This window comes from Hibiscus syriacus, unplaced genomic scaffold (assembly GCF_006381635.1).
Source record: "Hibiscus syriacus cultivar Baekdansim isolate YM2019G1 unplaced genomic scaffold, ASM638163v2 tig00110548_pilon, whole genome shotgun sequence".
Taxonomy (NCBI): domain Eukaryota; kingdom Viridiplantae; phylum Streptophyta; class Magnoliopsida; order Malvales; family Malvaceae; genus Hibiscus; species Hibiscus syriacus.
Genome location: NW_024062775.1, coordinates 5,463,366 through 5,484,209, shown reverse-complemented (window position 1 = coordinate 5,484,209; position 20,844 = coordinate 5,463,366). Strand labels below are relative to the sequence as shown.

The 20,844-nt window shown below is 33.1% G+C and overlaps 3 protein-coding genes and 1 pseudogene across 3 annotated transcripts; 3 read left to right on the top strand and 1 right to left on the bottom strand.

The window, feature by feature from the left end:
* Positions 1 to 200: 200 nt before the first annotated feature.
* LOC120130514 (rho GDP-dissociation inhibitor 1-like) lies at positions 201 to 1,551 on the top strand. Its single transcript, XM_039147743.1, has 5 exons — positions 201 to 515; positions 625 to 691; positions 848 to 1,066; positions 1,140 to 1,264; positions 1,341 to 1,551. Exons 1-5 carry the CDS (start codon positions 309 to 311, stop codon positions 1,419 to 1,421), a joined length of 699 nt encoding a protein of 232 aa, XP_039003674.1. The 5' UTR covers positions 201 to 308; the 3' UTR covers positions 1,422 to 1,551.
* A 6,355-nt stretch (positions 1,552 to 7,906) lies between these two features.
* LOC120130596 (fasciclin-like arabinogalactan protein 7) lies at positions 7,907 to 9,476 on the top strand. The gene is made up of 2 exons (XM_039147807.1): positions 7,907 to 7,957; positions 8,487 to 9,476. The coding sequence occupies exon 2, from the start codon at positions 8,502 to 8,504 to the stop codon at positions 9,303 to 9,305; it is 804 nt and encodes a 267-aa protein (XP_039003738.1). The 5' UTR covers positions 7,907 to 7,957; positions 8,487 to 8,501; the 3' UTR covers positions 9,306 to 9,476.
* A 1,116-nt stretch (positions 9,477 to 10,592) lies between these two features.
* LOC120130667 lies at positions 10,593 to 16,211 on the top strand (annotated as a pseudogene).
* Positions 16,212 to 16,464: 253 nt separating this feature from the next.
* LOC120130516 (TBC1 domain family member 2A-like) lies at positions 16,465 to 19,412 on the bottom strand. The gene is made up of 7 exons (XM_039147744.1): positions 18,705 to 19,412; positions 18,067 to 18,183; positions 17,594 to 17,772; positions 17,391 to 17,484; positions 17,191 to 17,268; positions 16,976 to 17,077; positions 16,465 to 16,738 (listed from the first exon to the last, which is right to left on the bottom strand). The coding sequence occupies exons 1-7, from the start codon at positions 19,194 to 19,196 to the stop codon at positions 16,604 to 16,606; spliced, it is 1,197 nt and encodes a 398-aa protein (XP_039003675.1). The 5' UTR covers positions 19,197 to 19,412; the 3' UTR covers positions 16,465 to 16,603.
* Between the last annotated feature and the right edge of the window lie 1,432 nt (positions 19,413 to 20,844).

Sequence of the window (20,844 nt, the reverse complement as noted above, 5' to 3'; positions counted from 1 at the left end):
CTTTGCGGCTTTCCCTCGCTTCCATTTTGAGTTTTTCAACGTCCCCACCCATCAGGCAAAGGACCATTATCCCCATCCTTTTTTTGTCTTTGCCCCTCTAGATTCTCACTCTTTCTGTCTTTTTGCTTTGGTCCAACACAATTCCTACCTTTGTTCCCTCTACTCTCTAGCTACCACTGCCAGTCTGCCACTTTCAATTCCCCAGTCTTGTCTGTTTGTTCCCAGGAAATAAATAAAGGGTCTAAACTGAATTCCGGTTCTTCTCCTGCTGCTGCTGATGAGTTGATGTTCACCAAGTTCCTGTGAGTATGGGGTTAGTCGACGATAACAAGAACAAGGAGAAGGATGCCCCTCAAGAAAGCGACGGTGAAGGAGGAGGAGCCGGGGTATCTAGCAAGACCACGAGCGATGATTCCTCTTTCTACACCACTGATCAGGACGATGTTAACGATGGTGAGAGCACACTCCATTTGGGTCCTCAACGCACTCTCAAAGAACAGCTTGAAAAAGACAAGGTTTACATTTATTTTATCAGGCTTAATTTGTTTCTATTGGATGTTTAGAATATGTCATTTATTGTTTCTGTTGTTTGTCATTTGTCGGTCATCGTTGGTTGAGTTGTAGGATGATGAGAGCTTAAGGAAATGGAAAGAACAACTTCTTGGAAGTGTGGATATTAGCAGTATTGGAGGTACCGTTTTCGTTTTTCTTTTCGCTTTTGATTATATAATTCAATTTTATGTAATGCGTGTCGATAGAATTTGAATACAAAAGCTAATACCTGCAGAATTTGGTTTGAACAAAAATGGATAGAATTGGATATGGTTTTCACCCTTGTTATCTGCAGAAACACTTGATCCTGAAGTGAAGTTCCTTAGCGTGGCGATCGAGTCGCCGGAGAGGCCATACATGCCTCTTTCAATCCCTGAAGATGGAAAGCCCGAGGGCTTATGGTTTACACTGAAAGAAGGCAGCCATTATCGATTGAAATTCTCCTTCCAAGTCGGCAACAACATTGTATCTGGTCTCAGGTACACCAATACCGTATGGAAATCGGGTCTCAGGGGTAAGTTAAGCCCGCTAATTCTTGCAAAACAAATTGAAGTTCAAAAAAAGCCTAAAATGAATCTGTTCTTCAGTTTTCAGTACAAAAGATATGATTGGAACATATAGTCCTCAGCAAGAGCCTTACACACATGAAATGCCAGAAGAGACTGCCCCATCTGGTTTTATGGCTAGAGGATCATACACTGCAAAATCAAAGGTTTGCTCATCTAAGTTATACACATACATATGAAGTGTTTTTTTGTTGCATAGTTTTATGAAATTGTTCTTGCCAGTTCGTTGACGACGATAACAAATGCCACTTGGAGATCAACTATACATTCGACATCCGTAAAGACTGGGCTTCAAAGGATTAAAGACACAACCAGATGATGAGGTCAATCGATCAATGTTCTCATGCTGTTATATTTTTCAGCTATCAATCTTAAACATGTCTCAATTGCAAACAGTTTGTGTTTTTAACTGCTAGTTCTACTGGTTATCTTAACCGTCTCCTTTATTGTTGTTTGACAAGTCCAGACATTCTTCTTCTTCTTCTTCTTCGATATCATCAAAGCGTTCTAAATTTAGAGATTGCTTGTTCTAAACTATCCCTGTAAAGATGCAATGCATCTTTTTCGTACATGTTTTCACTTCAGAAAGATGAGTAATAGCATAAACAAATGGACCGAGAAGGCCCAATCCAAGTAATGTAATAAACTAAAGGCCTAATAACTCTAGCCCAAATAGGTAATGCCTAAAGCAGCAGAAGCAGGGAGGAGGAAAACAAGAACAACCTGGCCGGGTGCACATAAAAATAAATGATTTATAATTAGTAAAATTTAATTATAAAATATATTAGGGTAAAGTACACAAATGGTCGTCTGACTATAGGATAATTCTTTATTGAGTCCATTGAATATTAAAGTTACAAAATAGTCCCTCAACTATAGAGAGTTACTTTATTGAGTCCTTCAATTATTAAAAGTTATAAAATGGTCACTTGACCATTCATTATATTCCAAACTTATCCTTTTTCGTTATAAAATTAACGATCGTCTGAGCTTGACATTAACATATTAACTGGTATATGATAGTCATTTGAGATTATGAGATCAAATCTTATCACATCTCAGTCAATAGGTTAACATATACACCAGACGGTCGTCAAAATTTTAATGGCAAATGATGAGTTTAGAACATAATGAATAGTCGAGTGACTATTTTATAACTTTAAATAGTCGGGGACTCAACAAAACAATTCTTTATAGTTGTGGGATCATTTTGTAACTTTAATAGTAGGATTGAGTTAAGATTTTTATCTGTTTTTATTTATTTATTTATAAGAAATATGGTCTTATGAGCTGATGGAATCAGTCTTGAATTTCACTTTCAAAAATAGGCATAAGATTAAGCAAGGTTCTTAATCTTGGGGTCATGGGATCGAGTCTCTCGGAAGGCATTTAATAATTCGGAAGTCTCTTACAGAAGTTACTCTCAACCTGACGTTGGGGACAGCCTACTATCCTGCCTCTCCTTTATCCTATTACATATGGGAATAAATGTCAACTAAAATTAAGCAAGGGCCGAAGAGTCGAAGGGCCGAAATATTAAAGCAAAAGATGAGGTTGAAAGGGAAATGGCAACAAAATTCGATGCTTACCTCTCAACTTCTCTTCTCCGCCGACATTGCTTTACACCAACTAAATATTCATAGAAGCTTCCATAAATCCATGCATCATTGCACTTTGCCCCATTACTATTATTTTATTCTCTTCAAATTTTATAATTTACACAAATAGCATGAATTCAAATTTAAGAAATTTATATGTTATAATTAATAAATGTTATACGTAACAAGGACAGACACAATATTTTATGTAAGGGGGTAAACTTGAACTTGTAAATTTCATGGGCGAACATGAACTTATAAAATTTTAGAAGGCGAAAACATATTTTCAATAAAAAATATATAGAAAAAATATAAAATATATGATAATTTTATATTTTTAGGAGACGACCGCCCCAAGCCGCTCTCATCTAGGTTAATCTCTGCTCGATAAATGTAGTTAAGCACAAAATTTTTATATATTATTTAATTTATTAATACCATTTTTTGCTTATAAATCAAAGAAAAAATATTTTTTATTAGTATGAGATAATTATAAGATAATATATATTATAAAGATTTTTAATCATTTGATAATAAATGTTACAAACATAACAATCGTTCCTTAATCATTGAATTTGTTTAATTCATGCATAAAATAATATACTTAAATACATTTAAATTCATAATTTTTATATATAATAGTAATAATAATATCAACCGAATTAAAATTCAATCGACTAGTTAGTCATAAGATTTAAATTGACTTAAAGAAGCATAATCCTTGATTAAACCTTGGCATCTACACATTTTATAACTAATTGACGCAAATCTTGTTGTTGATTGAGATTTATGATAATATAAAAGCAAGTGGGTGTCAATAATCAAATAGATTTGTTTGATAATTAATCCATTATCCATGATGTTGATTTAAGTAAACCCAAGGACTGAATTATCAAAAAAATAATGTTCATGTGTCAAAATTCACCAACTCTTAAAAAAAACATTATTTGTTGGACTGAATTTGATATTGCCATTGTACCTAATTTTCAATAAAAAAATATATTAATAAATGTTGATATTAAAATTGTAAATTATTATCGCTTGGTACCCAAAATTATTTTTTAGTTTTTTATAACTATCAATATCTGATTTAATGATTGACTAATTTGGATCGGGTATTGCATAGGCATGGGCAGTCCTCCCAACTAAGTTTACTCCATTCGTAATCGTCAGGATTCATAACCCTAATATTACTTAAATGAATTAGTGTCTCGTCTCACTAAATCAACTTATTATTAATAAAAATTATCTTTTAGTTAAGTTTAGTCTTGAACTTTTCAATGATGATGTACGTTATTTCAGTCCATTTTACTATTGTAAAAAATTAATCTGTTATTCTAAGAATATGTCATACAATACATAATATATTAAATTAGGAAAATTTCAAGAACAAATATACAGATTTTAAAATTCATAACAAAAATAAATTAAAAATTTCAATTCGTAAAATATAAATATTTTCATGAACGTTTAAAAAATATTTTTTTATTAATTCTTTTTTTAAATTTCTTTAGATTTACAATATATTATATGTCACGTGACACATTGTTAAGATGTAGATTAATTTTTTCAATATAAATATAAGTGAGGATAATATACATGATATGACTATCCAGCTCAGTTGGTAGAGCACAAGGTTCTTAACTTTGAGGTCGTGGGATCGAGTCTCACGGAGGGCATTTCATAATTCGGAGGTCTTCTACGAAAGCTGCTCTCAACTTGGTATTGGGAATAAGGGACAACCATTGATTGATAATATACATCATGATTAAAAAAATTAAAATTAAATTAAATAAGAAAATCGAGTATCAAAATAATAATGCAAAGAGTAAAATGATTCAGTCTTCTAATTTAATTAATATTAAATATTAGAACAAACAATTAGGTCTAGTGAGATTAAACACTAGGCCCCTTAAGCAAGGTCAGGGGTTCGAATCCTAGCGTTTACGAATGGATCAAACTGGGTTGAGACTGGGAGGGTCGTCCTCACCTCTGTAGTCCCCGATTTGAATTAATCGGTCAATAGATCAAATATCAGTGATTAATTCAAAAAATATTAAATATTAGAAAGATCGTACGGAAAATCCTTTTTATGAGAGATATAAAATGATGAAAGAAAATATATGGTGGGGAGCATAGTGGTTGGTGTCTCAAAAGATTAGGAAAAAATTAATTAGTTTAAAAGTGATTAAGAAAGCCTACCTTACCTGTCCTCTTCCCTTGAAGTAGTTCCAAATTAGAAACAAGAAACAAAACAAAGAAAATGGATTGGTTTCCATTAAGGGAATACCATCCCTTTCTCATTCAGTTCGACATAGGATAGCATGACTTGATTTGGGTCGGATTTTTTTGTTTGTTAATCTAACGTGATTTTTTTCGTCTGATTTCAATTTAATATGAAAATTATATATATATTTTACCTGACTCGAATTAGATTTATCGTTTCGAGATAAAATTTAAATCAAACCCGAATAGAAATAATATATTTATAAAATATATTATTTTTATTTAATAACAAATAGGACTTTAATTAGAAAATAATATATATATGGAGTTTATTGTAATTATCTCTAAATATATTATTTTTATTACAAAGGATGAGTTTGTCACATTTCACAAGTATTATTAGTCATGAGTACCATTAATTTAATTTTTAAAAATTTAAAATTTTAAAGTACCCAACTTATAATTAGTTAAAAATTTAAAAGTAAATTATTTAAAGTAAAGGGTAAATTATATCAGTGACCACCTAACTATTGTCTCTTTTCATTTTGACCACAATTTTTGAAATTCTGTTAATCTGGTCATTCAACTATTTAAATGCATTCAATTAAGCCACTTGCGTTAATAATTAACGAAGATGATGATGTGACAGTTAAAATATTTGGTATAACTATACATTTGGTCGTTGTGACTTATATATTCTTTCAGTTTAGTCTAATTTTAATAAATTAAAATAAACTTAACCTTCAAATCAAATGGTGCCATGTGTCACTAGTGCCAAGTGTAATGATATGTGTCACCATCCAATGGGGCAATAGTTAGGTGATCACTGATAGAATTTACCATTTATTTTAAATATTTTACCTTTAAATTTTTAACTAATTTATAATTATACGTTTATCCCTTTAGAATTTTAAACTTTTATAAATTAAATTAATAGTGCTCATCGTTAATGATACTCGTCAGTTGGTAGAATTTTCCTATCATAAATATATTTAAAATAAAAGCAAAAATATATTAGAACTTAGTTGACTTAATGAATATAGTTACAAAAATTCATAACCGATAACTTACCACTTAAATCTATTTTAACTGCTAATTAAATGGGTTTAACCATAGTAACCTGCTTGATCCAACTGAGTCTGACTGAAAACTGCCAATTAAACGAATTTGAACATACTTTTATGCATTATTAACTGTATTAGGAGTAAAGAAATAAAAATAACAAAAGTTGTTGCAAAAAACGTATGGCAATTATAAATTTATTTTCTTTATTTTTATTAGATGATCAAAACATTAATTTAATTATAAAATTAAATCTTTGTATAACATTTAATATTATTTTTACAAATAAAACATAAGTTTTAACCACAAAATTCATACAAAAGCGATATTGAATGGACCGACACCCTTTTTAAAAAGGGTAAACTATCAAAATAGTATTTTATTTTACAAGTGTTTAGTTTTGGTCATTGATTTAACCATCCCCTTCACAAGCTATAAATAGGGATAAGTTAATATTTTTTATAGTATGACAATGAGTACTGATGAACATCATTAAAGATGAGTAATAATTTGTAAAAATTTAAAATTTTAAAAGACTCAAAATATAATTATAAATTAGTTAAAATTTGAAAGGTAAATTATTTAAAATAAATATTAATTATATTATTTTCCATATTTTTTATTGGTAAACTATAACATTTACCACCTAATTATTTAACCCTTTTACTTTTACCACTAATCTTACAATTTTATCAATCATACCACCTAACTATTTAATTATATTCAATCAAGCCACTTGCCATTAATATTTAACGAAAGTGTTGACATGGTAGATAATCAAATTAGTATAATTATACATTTAGTCTTCAATATTTATATAATTTGTTAATTCAGTCCTAATTTTAAATTAATTTAATAAATTTAATCTTCCAATCAGATGGTGACACTTGTCACCAATTAATTAGATTATAGTTTAATTTTAATTTGATATATTTGAACTCCAATTATAAGCTAACATGTGTCCCCTTTGATTGATTTTAAAATGATTCTTAATATTATACATATGCAACTAATTGGGATCAAACTCGCGTCTAATGGAAATAAAATGCATGTCCTTGCCATCAAACCAAACCCTACAATTGGCAATATTTTTCAAAATATTTTACATATTATGGTAACGGCAGAAAAAAGGTAAATTAATATATATATTTAATAATAAACTATAATATATATATATGTTCTATATTATAATTAATGATAAATAATATAGATAAATTTAATATTTTTGTATTTTAATTTATTTAATTTGATATATATATATATATATATTATATTATAATTAAATATAAGATTTTGGACAAATTTATTGTTGATCCGAAAATTTTTACTGTCGCATCTTGGTGTTGAATTCTCGTGATAGATGAAAAGTGACGTCATGTTTATTAATATGGCATTTGAGGTTCTTTGAGAAAGATATAAATACGGAATGTTATAAATACACCATTTATAACCAATATATGTATATATTAAAAATTAAAAATATAAAAAATATATATTCAATTATAAAAATAAATTATCCATAATTCTATAATTAATTATAATATAAAATATATATTAAATTAAATAAATTAATATTTGAGAATATAAAAAATCTTAATTTCATTTATAGTTTCTATCATTAATTATAATATTGAATATATATTTTAAATATTATAATTATTATTGAATATATATATTCTTCCATGAACGTTACTAGAATATATAAAATATTTTGAAAAAAAATTGTCAATCGTCTGGTCTGGCTTGATGGCAAGGATGTGAATATCATTTATAAATATTAAAGTGACCATTTTGAGAGTTCACCCATTTTGTATTGTTTTAAACTATTTGGTGTGTGTTTCTGTTTCTTTAGTTCTTTATATATTATAGCCTCTCTCAGCTTGTTCCAATCTGCAGCATTGGCATCCAAATTCCAAAGCTCTGAGCTTTCTCTCTGAAGTCCCCTTTAGTCAGGTTATTTTCCTTCACTTGTCTGCTCTTCTTCAAATATGCTCATGTTAAAGCTGCATTTTTTTCAAGCTGGTTCCACATTTAAGTTAAATCTATATCTTTCCTGGGAACTTCCCTCGGGTCAAATGCAATGTGAATATCAGATTTGATCTGGGTTTTTGTTATGAAATTTGATTAATTGGGGAAGTTGGTTAGCTGTACTTCATCTGAAGAGCTCTAGAACTGAAAATTGATTCATATTTTTGTTTTTAATCTTCGCATCTCAATGCCAACTGTAATAGATCCTGTTCTAAGCTCTTTTATTTTCCTCATTATTTGCTCTGCTGGGTGAGTTTAGTCAATATCTGATTTTTCATTAGTTTCCATCTGGAAAGAAAGCTATATATTTTGGTTTAATTTGGTCTGAACTAGAATATGAGATTGGCTTTTGATCTTAGGGAATTTTATAGTTCCTTTTTGTTCATACTGTAGATTTATTGTATGTGTTCTCGTCATTTAGCTGCAATAACTGTGAAGAGTTTAATTCTTGTAGGAATTTCTGGGGAAAATGCAGTTTCCCAGGACTTTCTTTGTATTCTGTTCTGCATTGCTCCTTTGTTCCTCCTTGACATATGGGCAAAAAGCTAGTCCTCCGGCTCCGGCTGCAATGACCCCGACTCCGACACCGGCACCGGCACCAGCACCGGAATATGTAAACCTCACTTACTTACTCTCTGTGGCAGGTCCATTTCACACATTCCTTAATTACTTAGAATCAACTAAAGTCATTGACACCTTCCAAAACCAAGCCAACAACACTGAACAAGGCATTACGATTTTCGTACCCATGGACAATTCATTCAGTGGTCTTAAGAAGCCATCGTTGTCCAATCTCAGTGATGATCAGCTCAAATCTCTCATCCTTTTCCATGCCTTGCCCAAATACTACGCCCTTGCGGACTTCGGTGAACTCAGTACAAAGGGTCCTGTCAGTACACTTGCTGGTGGTCAATACACTTTGGATTTCACCGATAATTCCGGCACCGTCCACCTCGATTCGGGATGGAGTAAAACGAAAGTCACCAGCGCTGTACATTCTACCGATCCTGTTGCTATATATCAGGTCGATAAGGTCCTTCTTCCAGAGGCTATCTTCGGTACCGATGTACCTCCAATGCCTGCCCCAGCTCCAGCTCCAGCTCCTGATGTTAGCCCTGCTGCGGATTCTCCATCAGCGGATTCGAAAGGAGGCGGTTCATCGTCCAAGTCTTTGCCTTCGAGTTCAACTTCTGATGGGATTGTGGGGTTGAGGTTGAGCGTTTGGAGTCTGATGGTTTTGACAGGCTTTGGTGTGTTGGTTCTGCTTTCCTAAGATGCAAGACTTCATTGCGTGTAATTAATGTTCACGTGGGGTGATCACTGAGTTTCTCAATTTACATTGATTTTTAAATTCATTGTTTTTGTACGTTACTAAGATTATGTGTTAAGAAGAAGGGGAATTGTTATGTTATAACTTCTATTTGAATTTAAATGGCGTTATGCACGAATCTGTTAGTTGCTTAAATATTATCTCGGAACCTTACCTTCCTATCGTTGAGATTAACCGACAATTGTCTTATTCATTAAAAATCTAACCTTTGTGATAACTATCGATTTAAAACCTTGAAATATTTTTGAGAAAGAAAACTTTAATAGTTTTTTCTTGATGACAACTAAATGTCACAGTCACAATAAAAATAAATCAAACTTCTAGTGATTGCAATACAAGTTTTTAAAATTAGATGACTGAAATAAAAATATTCTAAAACTTAAATTACCATCAATATAATTTATCTTTCAATTTATTAAATTTCCATCCTTGGCACTTAAAATCTAACGAGTTCAGTTTAATTCATATTTATTAAAGAACATATATTTTTAAAAAGGATTGTTTGTATATTATCCGAACAAAGCAACTTCATTAATCAAGAGATTATTATCTTTTGAAGTTTCCTGGTGAATTGGAGATTTTGGGACTGTTTGTTTATTTCAGAATGATTAAGCGCTGAATGATTCAAATGCTGAATGATTCAGAGGCTCTGTATGAATTAGCTGTGTATGTGACATGCTGGTTGGTAATGACTCTGAATCATTCAGAATGTACTTCTGTGTTGATTCATTCAGCACTATTTTGCTAAATCAGTCAACAAAGAGTCATTTAGAGGTGCGAAACAAACGCGTTGAATGCTAAACGATTCAACATTCAGCGCTGAATGATTTCATTAAGAGACAAATAAACAACCCTTTGTCTGAGTAAAGAAACACGTGCGCAAAAGTAGTAAAGGATTATAAAGCTGATGATAACCAGACCTAGTTGACTCAAGCCCAATCTGCAATTCAGTGAATGTTGAATCATTTAGAACAAGGACAAGCAGCTGACATCATTTTTTCTTTAGAATTGTACCCTTGTAAACAAATAAAACAGTGTACCTGAGTCATTCAATCTTCATGAAAAGTTTATGAATGAATTTCCTTATTTTAAATTCCCTTTATCCTTCGTTTTCTCTCTTCTAAAATCCCAAATCAATTTTAGTTCCTGACAAATTGTCATCAGAGCCTAAAAATCCTGGCAAAATTTTTGTAATCTGGTATATCGAAGAAAAAAAAGCTGACAGATTCAATGGACCTTTCTACTATCCAAAAGCAACTCAAAGACTTGACCAAACTTGTGAAGCAAGTAACTGAAGAAACCAATCCTCCAAAATGGTGGGAAGAACAATATAATCATATAACCAGTTTAGAGAAACGCATGACGACCAACCAAGGGTATGTGGAAGAAATACTAAGGATCTTAACCGTAACGAAGAATGACCAGGAACCATCAAACTCAAAAAACAGACAGGTAAATACCTCGATTCCTCCCCATAATGACGAAAAAAGACCAGTGCTTGTGACAATAATTGATGATAAGTCACATTATTCCTACAAGCCTCATGAACCTGGTATTCTTAAATCGAAACCAGATGATCAACACAATAATCCATGAGTTTTGAAAGTCGGTAGGACGAAAGGTGATTCTAGTAACACTAAAATGAATCTGAAAGACTGTGAAGAGGGTAGGAAAAGCACTTGAGGGTCCTTTAATGGCTGTGGGTTGACGATGTATAGACCTAAGATAGAACTACCTATGTTTGATGGCATAAATCCGAGGGGATGGCTTCAGAAGTGCCACAAATATTATCATCTTATGGGAGTTCCTGACGAGCAACGAATGAAAGTCGTTGCGATGTATTTAGTGGGGAGAGCATAAACATGGTTTGACGGTTATATTCTACAAAAATTTCCTGTTCAGTGGTATGAGTTCGAGGCAGACCTTTGCCATAGATTTAATGATAAGGTTTTTATGGATATTGTCGAAGAATTCAGTAAATTGTTGTAGAAAGTAACCATAGAGGAATACCAAGACAAGTTTGATGAATTAAAACCTTATGTGCTGCTACAGAACCCTACACTGGGAAAAGAGTTCTTTGTTTCAGTCTTCATCACTGGATTGAAAGAAGAGCTGAAACATAAGGTAAAGGCTCTAAATGCAAAAACTCTATCTCAAGCATATAGACAGGGCAAACTATATGAATTATCTGCAGAGTTCAAAAATCAAAGACAGAGGTTAAGTTTTCGATACCCACCCGCCAAAAACCCAATAGCTATTCGAGACCTGCTCCAAACTTATTCCAGTAGAAATCCAACCCTATTACAACACCCAAATCCAATCTTATGGAATATAGGAGGCAAAATAGCTTATGTTTTAAGTGTGGCGAGAAGTTTACCCCATGCCACCAGTGCAAGTTGAGACAATTAAATATGTTGGAGGAAGAAGACACAGAGGAGCAGCAGGATTAGCAGGTCAAAACAAGAAGAAAATGAGGAAACACTGAAAATTTCAATGAATGCAATCGCATGTTGCAGTGATCATAATACCTTGTATGTACATGGTACTATAAAAGTCAAACAATTGAGCATTCTCATTGATAGTGGGAGTACTCGTAATTTCTTAACTCCTAAGTGGACAAGTGCAGGAGTGGAGGTGGTTACAACCTATCCACTAGAGATCACAGTAGCAAATGGTGAAAAATTATTCAGCTTAACAAAATGTAAATGAGTTACTTAGTTAATGCAAGGGCAATCCTTTACTCATGATTTCCACATCCTACATTTGGGTGGTAGCAACATGGTATTGGATGTCTATTGGATGAAACTTTTCAGCTCCATTTTGATGGACTTCAACCATATGACCTTAAGTTTTACAAATGATAACAAGCAGATTGTAATCCAAGGCCAACACAATTATGCTCAACTCAAACAAATATCTGGTCCTGTTTTCTACAAGATGATAATTTCAGATCCAGATTTAATGGGTTATTTTTTTATGTTGAGTATAAAGGCTGTTGTAACAGAGATTTCACTACCTATTCAAACCCTCATAGAAGAATTTAAAGGCATTTATTTAGGAACCTAGTGACTTGCCATCTGCTAGATCTCATGACCATGCTATTACACTTAAACCAAATTCAACCCCTATGAATTTAAGTCCCTACAAATTTGCTCATTATTAAAGACAGAAGTGGAAAAGCATATCAGTTCTATGTTGTCTGCATCAATAATCCAACCAAGTAAAAGTCTCTTTGCCTCCCCTTGCATGCTTATTAAGAAGAAGGATGTGACTTGACGTTTTTGCGTAGACTATAGACAACTCAACCAATTAGCTATCAAAAACAAATTCTCAATTCCGGTGGTTGAAGATCTATTGGATGAACTTACTGGGGCAGTCTATTACTCAAAGTTGGATCTTCGTTCAGTTTATTGGTAAATTCGAATTAAAGATGAGGATATTTACAAGAAGAAATTCAGGACACACCAAGGACATTCGAGTTTAAGGTATTGCCCTTTGGCCTTACCAATACCCCTGCTACTTTTCAAGTCCTTATGAATGACTTATTTGATCCTTACCTCCGAAAGTTTGTTTTAGTCTTTTTTGATGATATTTTAGTGTATAATAACACTATGGAAGAACATTTACAACATTTGCGAAAAGTCCTACAAACTTTAAAGGACAATCAGTTGTTTGCTGAAAAGACTAAATGTTTTTTTGGCCAAAAGCAAAGCGGAGTACTTGGGGCATGTGATTTCTGAACAGGGAGTTTTTACGAATCCAACTAAAGTGCAGGTAGTGAAGGATTGACCTCTACCAAAAACTCTTAAATATCTTCAATGATTTATTAAAGATTATAATGCTATTAAGGTATTCATCTGATACTTGGATTGATTCTCAAATTATTAAGGTATTCATCTGAAACTTCCTTTAAACTGTTTATTTTTTTGTATTTGCAATTCTCGAAACACAGAAGCCATACTAATTGTATCCGTTTCCTTCAACCATCGATGTTTCAAGGGATACATTTTTTGTTATATTGCTAGTAATGTTTGCATGGTTGTGAGATCAGATTCAACTACTAGCTGACCTCAATCTGAAGAAAACTCCTCAGCTTGTGGAACTGGTGAATGACAGCAAGGTTGGGGAATGTTAATTGGTTATGCCTTCTTTGTGTTGATATCGATTCTGGATGATATCCATTTTGCAGGTTGGAAACAGATTATGTTAACCTCGTGTATAAATTTTGTAGGAGGTGGAGGAGCTGATGAGTTTAGGACCTGAAAAGGTTTTACTGAAATGGATGAATTTTCATTTGAAGAAAGCTGGATATCAGAAGCAGGTTACAAACTTCACTACAGATTTGAAGGTGGGAAAACTCATTGGTTTCGATTAATTCTACTTGTGGAATGTCAATTTTATAAGTTTATTATCATGGTTTTCACTGTTGTATTAATCTTTAGATTTGTGCCTTAAGTTCCAAGAACGGGTGAAACAAATGCAAGATGTTTAAACGTCTCATTGTCTTAAACTTTAGACCTTCTCCTGTGGAAAAGGATTCGACTCCGGTTACATATAGTCAAATGATCAATAGTTCCTATTGTGTGAAGTGTATATATTGCCTCCTGCCTACCATTTTCAGTTTTCTAGTGTGAATGATGTATCATAAACCTATTTATTTGGAGGATGGAGAGGCATATGCACATCTTCTTAATGCACTTGCTCCCAAACATAGGACACGTGAAACTATAGAGACAGAGGGTCCAACAGAAAGAGCAAGCAAAGTTCTTGATCTAGCAGAAAAATTGGGGTGCCAAAGATACATCACTCCTAAGGTCATTGTTGAGGGCTCAGCAAATCTCAATCTTGCATTTGTTGCACAAATATTCCAGCACTGGTGAGAAACAATGTTTTTTTTTTGCCTGAAGTCTGAACCGAGTTCCATAGTCTGGTTTATTTCTTATATGATGTCGGAAAATCTTGGTTTAAAACAAAAATCAGGTAGCCCTCTCACAGCCCATGAATCTCAGCCATCCTATCTCAATATTCAATCCAAAGACCTCTTAGTTCCAATCTCAAGCTCTAAGCACTGGCGTGTTCCCTTGGGGACATATGATGAGTATGAAGAATTTAACTAGCATATGATTTCTCCTGCAGGAATGGCTTATCAGACAGCAAAACGTCGACTTTTGCTGAGATGGTGACTGATGTCCGGAAATATCACGTGAAGAGAGATGCTTTCGGTTTTGGATGAACAGTCTTGGTACTGAATCGTATGTCAACAATGTTTACGATGATGTTAAAAACGGGTAACAAGCTATTTTCTCTTCTAGAATTTGGGATCTCCCAGCAGTATCAAGTGGTCATTGAATCTTCTCTGGTATTCATCCTTTTGTGGCTGCAGATGGGCTCTGTTGGAGGTTGTGGAGAAAATTGTCCCTGGATCGATTAACTGGAAGCTTGCGAATAAGCCTCCTATAAAGATGCCATTTAAACAGGTTGAGAATTGTAATCAAATAGTACAGATTGGCAAGGACTTGAACTTATCGCTCGTCAATGTAGCTAGCAAAGATATCATGGCCGGAAACAAGAAACTTATACTAGGTAATAATATCTTCTCTTTCTTTGTTGAAGTTGAGGCTGTTATTTTCTTCTGTAAGACAACTTTAATATTCTCATTTCCGTGTTCTGTTTACCTCACTTTCAGCATTTTGATTGTAACACGGACTGACTGACACTGGTTTTTACTGGACTATTCCTCTTAGGACAAAATCCTTTCGAATGGAAAATTCTTCCTCGAGCTGCTTAGTGCAGTGGAACCGAGGGTTGTTAACTGGGGTCTTGTTACCAAGGGAGAAACTGGTATGGTGTTATTTCATTATGATATTAATCTGCCCCTTTCCTTTGAAACGCAGTCGACCCTTATGTTATACAACACTTCTGCAATATAAGTAACCTGCCGTGGCTTCACCTTTTGTTGGGGGAAGTTGAGGAACTTTATGTGGGAAACTATGTTCATGTCTGCGAATAAATAGACCATACTACAAATTAAATCAATAAAGGTAGTGTTTTATTGTCATCGACCTTGCAGACGAAGAAAAGAGGATGAATGCGACTTATATAATCAGTGTTGCACGGAAGCTTGGATGCTCTATTTTCTTGTTACCTGAGGATGTCATACAGGTATATATTTCCAAAATTCAATATCCATAATCCCCCTCACTATATCTTCTCTGATTTTGTCTTTTTTTTGCTTGTGGTTGATGTTTCTCTACCAGCTCTGATGTATGTATGTATTTATGATTTTCCACTGTTTTGATATGTCATGATGTTAGAATCGTCATGTTTCATAGGAGGAACAGAATATTTGGAACAATGTCAGTGACCTAGACAAAGCTCATGTCAGTTGTTCTTGTTAAATGTTTAAATTTCTTTTTTTGGTTAGCAACCTCTTGAGATGAATGCTACTGAGTTAAACTGACTACTTCCTTCCTGAACCAGGTTAAATCCGGCATTACCTTGTTTAATGTAACTTCTAACCTTAATGTTTGTCGATAGCAGGTGAACCAGAAATTGATGCTTACTTTGATTGCCAGCATCATGTACTGGAGCCTGCAGAAGCAGGTAGCAGAGGGAAATGGCGATGGCCTGGATAAGTCATCCAAGACGCCAACAGAAGGCGAGGAGACGACACCCTCTGGTGAAATGTCCAATTTGGCTTTCGATGATTCGGTTTCAGAATCTTCAAAGGCTGAAGAATAGGATGGTAATGAAAAAATAACCATAGGGAGCTTTCTAGTTCATTTCCCCTTTTTCTTTTGCTCGAAAGAACCAGAGCTGGAGGGCCTAGTTCCAGTTCCGGCTCATTCCTTTTTGTAGACCACAGGTGAGGAGAAGACGAAATGGGATATAAATTTAATGTTCTTTGGATTATGCTTGAATAATGCATTATACAACATTAGCCTTATTTCAATTCTTTGTGTTAGTCATTATTTTCCTATTGTCGATTTTCATTATCATTTTCGAATTTCGATATGGTTGAAAAAGTACATTCTTCTTCAACCTTTCAAATATACGGGAAAACAAATCGATTTCGATCACAAAAAACACAACGCTGAATTCCTTAGCAAAGTAACTTCAACTGTTTAAAACTGCCTATGGGTTACAAAATTTACATTCTACCTGGTCTTTGGCAGTGAGGACACGAGTATTAATTCCACATCCTTTGACATACGACTAGATTCTTCACATTCAAGAAACTGTTATTTGTCATCAGTTCTGAGAGAGTTCAGTCTTCTTAGTCTCTGATCAAGCTCTTTCATTACTTCTGGTTCTTGCTTTTTCCTTTGCTTTGATATGGTGTTTGTCGTCATGAAACCGATCTTATCAAATGCAACCTAAAGTGATCAACAAGGTCCATGTCAAGTGAAAGCAAAACATATTATAGATTTCCAAATTATGTTTTGACTCCATGGGTCAATTCATTGAAATGTCATGGTAAAACAAACAGAAATGATCTCCTTTCCTGTCTACGACCGGAACTAGGTCTGATTTTCCTATGGATAACTAGAAAGAAGCATGGAATGTTATAAGATGAGAAGAAAACAGGAAATACAAATGACGAATTGTCTTACTGTCAGTAGCTCATCAGGATCAAAAAGGTGATGGGTTGTTCTCTGTAAAATATTAATAATATCACCGACCTGATGTGTTAGAAGCAATTCGTCTTCCTTCATCTGCAAAAGAAGATCAAAACTTAAATTAACTTTGCGATCTTTAGGAAAACATGTCAAAGAAAGTTCCCGACTTGATTGGAATGTGGAGAGTGGAACTTCGATGAGATTTGTACCTTAAATATAGCCAAAGCTACATGAAAAAGAACCTTTGCCCCCTCGTAGAAAAGGACATCCCACACCCGCAGAGTTGTCTGGACAAATAGCCCAACAAAGAGGGAAAGAAATAAGATAATCAGAAAACAACCTCGAATAGAATCGGCAATTGGTGTGAGACGCCAGCAGGACGTAAATGGTAATGAAATATTGTTCAAACCTCAGAAGGCAAGCTTTTAGAAAAGAGGCAAAGGAACCACTCGGTAGCGACGAGGGAGACATCAAACTCCAATGCTTCCAAATGAGCAGCAATCCTGTGTTTTTGTGATCCAATTTTTAATAAGATAAACTTAACGTATTACTTTACATAAATAAAAAGGACAAACAAATAAATAAAAATAAAATAGTTTAATCCTCAACTACCTCGGGCACTTCTTGGAAAGCAAATCTTTAAAAACCCTTTGCTCGACATGGCATCCAGATAAGGTATTTGTATAACAATCATTAACTAAAACATTCTCGAGGAGGACGGCAAGCATCCAAAATGCATCTTCCTCCGTTTTCATAACAAGCAATAGCAGTGCAGCAACATAATTTAAGCCCTACACCAAGAACATATAAATTTTGGTGACTCGGTAAAAAGAAAAGGTACGCAAGAAACATGACATCGATCTAGTTTCATTGCCACAATCAAATAACAGAATTGAATAAAATGGACATCTTCAAATTGTTGAAACCATGAGAGAGTACTGTCATGTTAACTTCAAGAGAAAATGGTGTATTATTTAGTCGAAAAATGAAGTGTTCTATGCTTTTGTACCACGTCCTTTCTATGCCAATGGTACTAGAAGCAGAGAAAATGCTGAAAGACAAGTGATATCATTTGATAAACTCACCTGACAGTAGCCTACATCAGAATCACGAAACGAATACCCCACAAGCACCCGCCGGAGAGCAGCATGGCCCTCTGGAGTGTCCAACCATGGATGACCAGGGAAAGTTCGTGGAAGGTCCTGCAAGTATATAAAAGAAAGGCTAAAACTAAATTTCTCAAAAGTCACAATTCCAGGTTATATCAATCAACAATTTCATGCCAGATCATCACATTCATTGTAATTTTCCCAAGAACTTCTCAAAGATAAACCGGTCAATTCTTCTATTTCAGATTCGATGATTCAAATGACACAACAAAACCTTGTCAAACACCCATCTAAGGAGGAAAGCTCACAGGATCCTGCCTAAAAGAAAAGAGCACTGTGAACTTCACCAATAAAGAGATGATCAAGTGAATTATATTCCAAAAGCCATCCTGTATTTAGGTCAATCATCATCAAATATGTAGTTTCAATTCCCAATTCATTATGCAAACTAAACCAAATCTCTTGAAAACTACAAGATAAACATCAAATGAAAAAAAATCTCAATCTAAACAAGTATTCAATCAAAATTAGGAGGAAAAAAAAACAAACAACAAGAAAAACAACAAAAATTCATCGAGCAAATGCAAAATAAACCTTAATGTAAGAACATTTACATGATCGATCTGTCTCGTAGCAGGTGTGACCTTACCATCTACCGCCTTTGTCAGATCATTATAATAACTTTCAGGCACAGTAGACTTCTTCTTGGCAGCACCAGAAAGCGAAAACCAAACCTTAGGCCTAAGTACAGGGGGTATACCTTTCCTAATAAGCTTCTTCAATGTAACAGAATTAGCCAAAGCCGACAATTTTAGTGACGATTTCAACACAATAGCTTGAGATATTGAAGAAACTTGTGGCTGCAAATACCAATTGGCTCCTTTGCTTGCTTCAAGTGCCCACCAAACTCGCCCTTGTTCCCTTACTTTTTCTCTTACCTCATTCAACACATTAACATCGTCCACATTGCCTTCAACTGTGAACCCATAAAGGTCTTGGAATTTCACCGTCAGATTAGCCCTTCTAGAATGGATGCTTGGCCTTGAGATTGGGAACTGTGCTTGCAATTCCAAAGCAAGGTCGGTTTTGCTTTGGGTACCGAACATTTTTTTTCCGATTTTGATAGATCAAGGGAATAAGAAGGAATTAGTGGTTTTGTCAAGAAATGAGAAAAAGCTACAGGCTCTGAACCATGAAAGGGTCAATCTTTTGAAGCTCGCAGCTTTGGAAATTTGAAGAAAGTCTGAGTCTTGAAAGTGGGCTTTATTTAAAGAAAATAAAAGAGGATAAGTTTACAAGCAAGACAGACAAAAACTCCCTTTGGATCATATGACTGTGGAAGATCCTTCTCTATAAACAAATTGAAATTATTTAAAAAAAATCCCAGAAGCCGAAATTGGACAGCTTTAACAGAAATAATAAATGAAAACAAAATCCAGAAAAAAACATTTTGTTTAAATAATTTCACACTTAAAGCTTGGGGGAAAATGTACACAGAAAATTTAGGATAACAATGAGGTGGGAGTAACCTTCATCTCTCCTTCTCAACTGAAGAGATATAAGCTATTTGATTTTACACTTTAAAATAAAGTATAAATTATAAATAATCTTTTTTTATACATGATATATATAAAATATGAATATTAATATGAATAGAATGATTTTAATGATTAAAGGATGATTGTTATTTTTAAAGATCATATTCAATCACGATGATTATAGGAATGTTTTAGCGTTCATTATCAAATGATTGTAAGTCTTTCGAATATATATTATCTTATAATCACTCAAACTGAAAAAAGTAAATATTATTATATGTAAATGTATGGATCGATAAATATTTTAAATTTTAAAACTTTAATTTATACATTGACTGTATTAATATACAAAATCTGAATCTATTAAAAATTTAATCATCAATGCTTAATTTTTTGTTAAAAGTAATATATATTTTATTTTATAATATAAAGTCAGATTCAGAAAATGAATATACGAGGATGTTTATATGCTAGGAGCGGATACATTAAGTCTTCATATGAGTCAATTGTATTCTTATTATTTTGAAAGAATGGTTAAATTTAATTTAATATTTAATTTTTTTTACGTAGTCATTATATTTAACAAAAGAAAATTAAAATTTTAAACTTCGTTCTTAAATTTCTTGATTCACCACTATTATATATCTACTTTAATAAAATGTAAATATTAATTTTAATGTCTTAATTTATAAAAATAAAATCAAATATCAAATAAATATTTAAATTTAAAATTCTAATTATCATCCATAATCAAACCTAGTTAAAACCTAGACCGTACATCTATCAATTTTCACTCCTTATTCAATTTTTTCCCTAAACTATGAAGGGGCAATGTTGACATACAGAAAGGATATGGACGCGTTTCGGTAGGGACGGAGTAAAGGACATGAATGTAAATTGACTTCAAAAAGATCATTTACGTATCTTTATTTTCATATATTATATAAAATTATTTAAAATTTTAAATAAAAAATAATATATTTGACTAATTTCAAATTCACAACTTTTAAATTATCATATAACTGTTTACACATAAAAACTGTAGAAATGATTGTTGGACGTTGTGTGGAGCTGAGCTGGCAAATATGTGGGCCCTGTTAAAATGAAAGCTCTCACGTTCCGCTCCACTTCATATCACATAGTATCGAAAAATGAAAGCTCTTAGTATAAGATTAAGATAAAACGTTATTGATTTTGTTATTATTTTTTAATAAAA